This window comes from Chiloscyllium plagiosum, chromosome 16 (assembly GCF_004010195.1).
Source record: "Chiloscyllium plagiosum isolate BGI_BamShark_2017 chromosome 16, ASM401019v2, whole genome shotgun sequence".
Classification (NCBI taxonomy): domain Eukaryota; kingdom Metazoa; phylum Chordata; class Chondrichthyes; order Orectolobiformes; family Hemiscylliidae; genus Chiloscyllium; species Chiloscyllium plagiosum.
Window position 1 is genome coordinate 59552676 of NC_057725.1, and position 3589 is coordinate 59556264.

Sequence of the window (3589 nt, forward strand, 5' to 3'; positions counted from 1 at the left end):
CACTTCAGTCCCATGCTCCTGATCTTCGGGCACCCGGTACGGTGGAGGGGGGGCAGGTCTGAAGACCTCCTCGTGGGTCTGCTCCTGGGCCTGGCCAAACTGGCCATCAACAGGTCCAGGCAGCGGGCTGTGGAGGGGGTCGTTAGGGCCGACTGCCTGCCCCTCTTCCGCGGTTACGTTAGGGCCTGGGTGTCCTTGGAGAAGGAGCACGCGATGTCCACCAACACCCTGGAGTTGTTCAGGGAGAGGTGGGCGCCACGGGGAGTGAAGTGCATTATTTCCCCCTCCAACTCTATTTTGATTTAGTCTCTACCCTCCCCTTCACTCTTTTGATCACACAGAATTCCCCTTTGATGTGAAGGGCAGTGTTTATCACTGGCCACCCGGGTGTTCTCCTATCTTCCTGCTGGTGGAAATTGAATAAAGATTTGTGCGCTTTCTGTCTTTCAGTGTGTCTCACACCTGCACACACACACCATGGGTGCTGAGGGAAAAAAAAATAAGCACTACCGCAGTTAGACGGGAGTGTGGGGGTTAAAAAGAAAAAATAAAATATTTTTTAAAAAAAGGAAAAATATAACCAGGAGATTCACACAGCAAAAAGAAAGAGAAAAAAAAATCTAACCAGGAGATGCACTGCCCTTTGATGTGAAGGGCACTGCTTGTCACTGACCACTCGGGTGTTCCCTTTCTTCCTAATGGTAGAAAATGAATAAAGATTTATACACCTGTTGTCTTTCACTGTAAAAGATAAACGGGATCTAATCCTTGGGTGCTGGGGAAAAATAAGCACTACCGCACTTAGGTGGTAGTGTGGGGGTTAATATATAATAAAAAAGGGGCCATGTTGGTTTGCCTTCACTTTCCTCTCAACTGCTTGATGTAAAGGTGTTGACTGTTCCTGCTAGAGATTAGATTATACAGCATGCAGCGGATATCCCACAAATCCTGACATCAGTCCTCTCGAGCAGTTCAAACAAGTGATCCCAGTGTTCTGATCAATGAGCAAAGTGGCTTTTGTTACGTACTGGTGGCCCACATGAGGCTGGGTTGGACACAAGTCCTGACCATGTGGTTGGCTGGGAGCACTTGTTGCCCAGAGGTTATTGGTTTGATGATGTGGCTCAAATGCTGTTGGCGCAGCAGACCGGGCACACAGTAAAGGTACGATGGATATATTGGGTGTGGGCGTTTGCACTCCCTTTTTGATTTTCTCGAAAGCCACCTCCTCTGCTTTTGGTTGCACTTCAGTCCCACGCTCCTGATCTTTGGGCACCAGGTACGGAGGAGTGAGGGCCGGTCTGAAGACCTCCTCGTGGGTCTGCTCCTGGGCCTGGCCAAACTGGCCATAAACAGGACCAGACAGTGGGCCGTGGAGGGGGTCGTTAGGGCCGACTGCCTGCCCCTCTTCCGCGGTTACGTTAGAGCCCGGGTGTCCTTGGAGAAGGAGCACGCGGTGTCCACCAACACCCTGGAGTTGTTCAGGGAGAGGTGGGCGCCGCAGGGAGTGGAATGCATTATTTCACCCTCCAACTCTATTTTAATTTAGTCCCTGCCCTCCCCTTCACTGTTTGATCACACAGCACTGCCCTTTGATGTGAAGGGCACTGCTTGTCACAGGACACTTGGGCGTTTCTTTGCTTCCGGGTGGTGGAAACTTGAATAAAGATTCATGCACCTTGTGTCTTTCACTGTGTCTCACACCTGGGAAAAAAAATAAAGGTATGATGGCTGCCAGGGTATCAGGAGTTCATCCACATGGAAGCAAAATGTCAGAAAGTGCATAGGTTTAAGTAAATGGGTAAAACTGTTGCAAATGGATTTCAATGTAGTGTACATAAAGCTGAGATTTTCTAGTTTCAGAAAGTGGGGTTAGGAGAACGTTAGCAATTGGCTTATTTGAGCAGGAGTGCTCCATTTAGGAGGGTGCATGAGAAGTAAAACAATGATGACTGGCTGTAAATCTATATGTACCAATGTTTTTCTTTTCTATCTTTTTGAACAGGTAAGAAGGGAAAGAAGGGCATGTGAGGAAGTTTCTAGAAACTGGACAGTATAACCCACTTTCTTGTTGATCTGAGCTGCAGCACAATCTATACAGCCACCCCTCACCAAAATACCTTTTACCAAGCTTTTGTTGTAATCTTCTAATCTGTAGAATTTAATGTAAAAGAACTGCCTTTTTAATCATTGCTTTCTTTTTAAAAAAAAACTCTCTTATTGCTTATAAATCTGAGACTTTGGCATGTGTACAGTACATTTCTGCAATGATAATAATTTCCATGTAGAATGCCTTACAAATCTCTAGGCTTGTAGTGGTGGTTCTTATTGTGGATCCAGTTGGCCCTTCTAACCCCATTCAAAATGCCAACATCACCACCTGTCTCTGCAGAATTCTTGATCATTAATTTTTCCCAGCCTCCTCGGCCATCACACCTGAAGGCTTTTTTGCAAGAATTGATCTGAGCTACACAAAGCATTTTTGAACAACTGACAACAAGATCAGAAGAGAAACAATCATTTTGCTTTACTGGCATTGTTTTGATGGAGGGATTGCATTGTAACTCTGAAATTATGTAACAAATGTAGTCCAATTAAAATCTGAATACTCTTTGTTTCAAAGCCATGGTATGGAGATTTGGAAGGCACAATGTAGTTCATGAATAATAATGCATTTCCTGTCCTAAATGTTTGCCATTCACTGGAGAGATCTTGGACTAGAGTTTTTTTTTTCAAATAAAATCTTTTTATAAACTTATGTGTGCTTTCTGTGGTGATTGAGACGTGCTTCAGAGATTGAATATTGATATGAGCTTAGAAGGATATAAGCCATTGCGGTAACCAAGAGAATTGGTTCAGAAACTAAAATCAGGTACAATGGGTTTAAACAAATGTGACATTAGTATCACAAACCATTTGGATGAGTAGACTACAGTATCTCTCAGGATTGGACATATCTGTAACTTCTGTAATTTTTAAAGTTTTTGTCATTAAGTGTAATCTGTACATAGTTAAAAATCACAGAACACCAGGTTATAGTCCAACAGGTTTAATTGGAAGCACTAGCCTCCGGAGCGCTGCTCCTTTATCAGGTGATTGTGCCAACACCGGCATCTCCAAATTATGACTGTACACAATTCGTAGCATTGCAGTAACCCTGTCCAAATCTGTAGGATATTGATTAAAACTCCACTCCAAGAACGTGAGTACAAATTCAAGGCTAATATTCTAGTGCAGTAGATAGGCAACATTGCCCTGTTAGAGATGCCTCGCTGAGGACTAACGATCAGTCCTCAGCAAAGGCCTCACCTTTATCCCCCTCCGCCCATGCATCAATGAATTTAATACACGCCGTGACGTCGAACACTACTTCCGCTGCCTCCGCCGCCGAGCTTACTTTTATGATCAGGACTCCCACCCACCTTCCCAGGACCCCTTCGCCCACCTCCAACACACTGCATCCATCTGGACACCCCCTGCTGTCCTATTACCCACTCTCGACCTCTTCATTTCCAACTGCTGCCCGGGACATTAACCGCCTCAACCTGTCTACCCCCCCTCCCCCACTCCAACCTCTCATCCTCACAAC

The 3589-nt window shown here is 45.3% G+C and overlaps 1 protein-coding gene across 1 annotated transcript in view; it reads left to right on the forward strand.

Moving 5' to 3' along the window:
• The window catches only part of mdka (midkine a), an 83314-nt gene extending 80556 nt beyond the window's left edge, over positions 1 to 2758 (forward strand). The window contains exon 5 of the mRNA XM_043706201.1: positions 2006 to 2758. Coding sequence (XP_043562136.1) covers positions 2006 to 2031 — 26 coding nt within the window. The 3' untranslated portion in view covers positions 2032 to 2758. The remainder of the gene's footprint in view (positions 1 to 2005) is intronic.
• Positions 2759 to 3589: the final 831 nt, after the last annotated feature.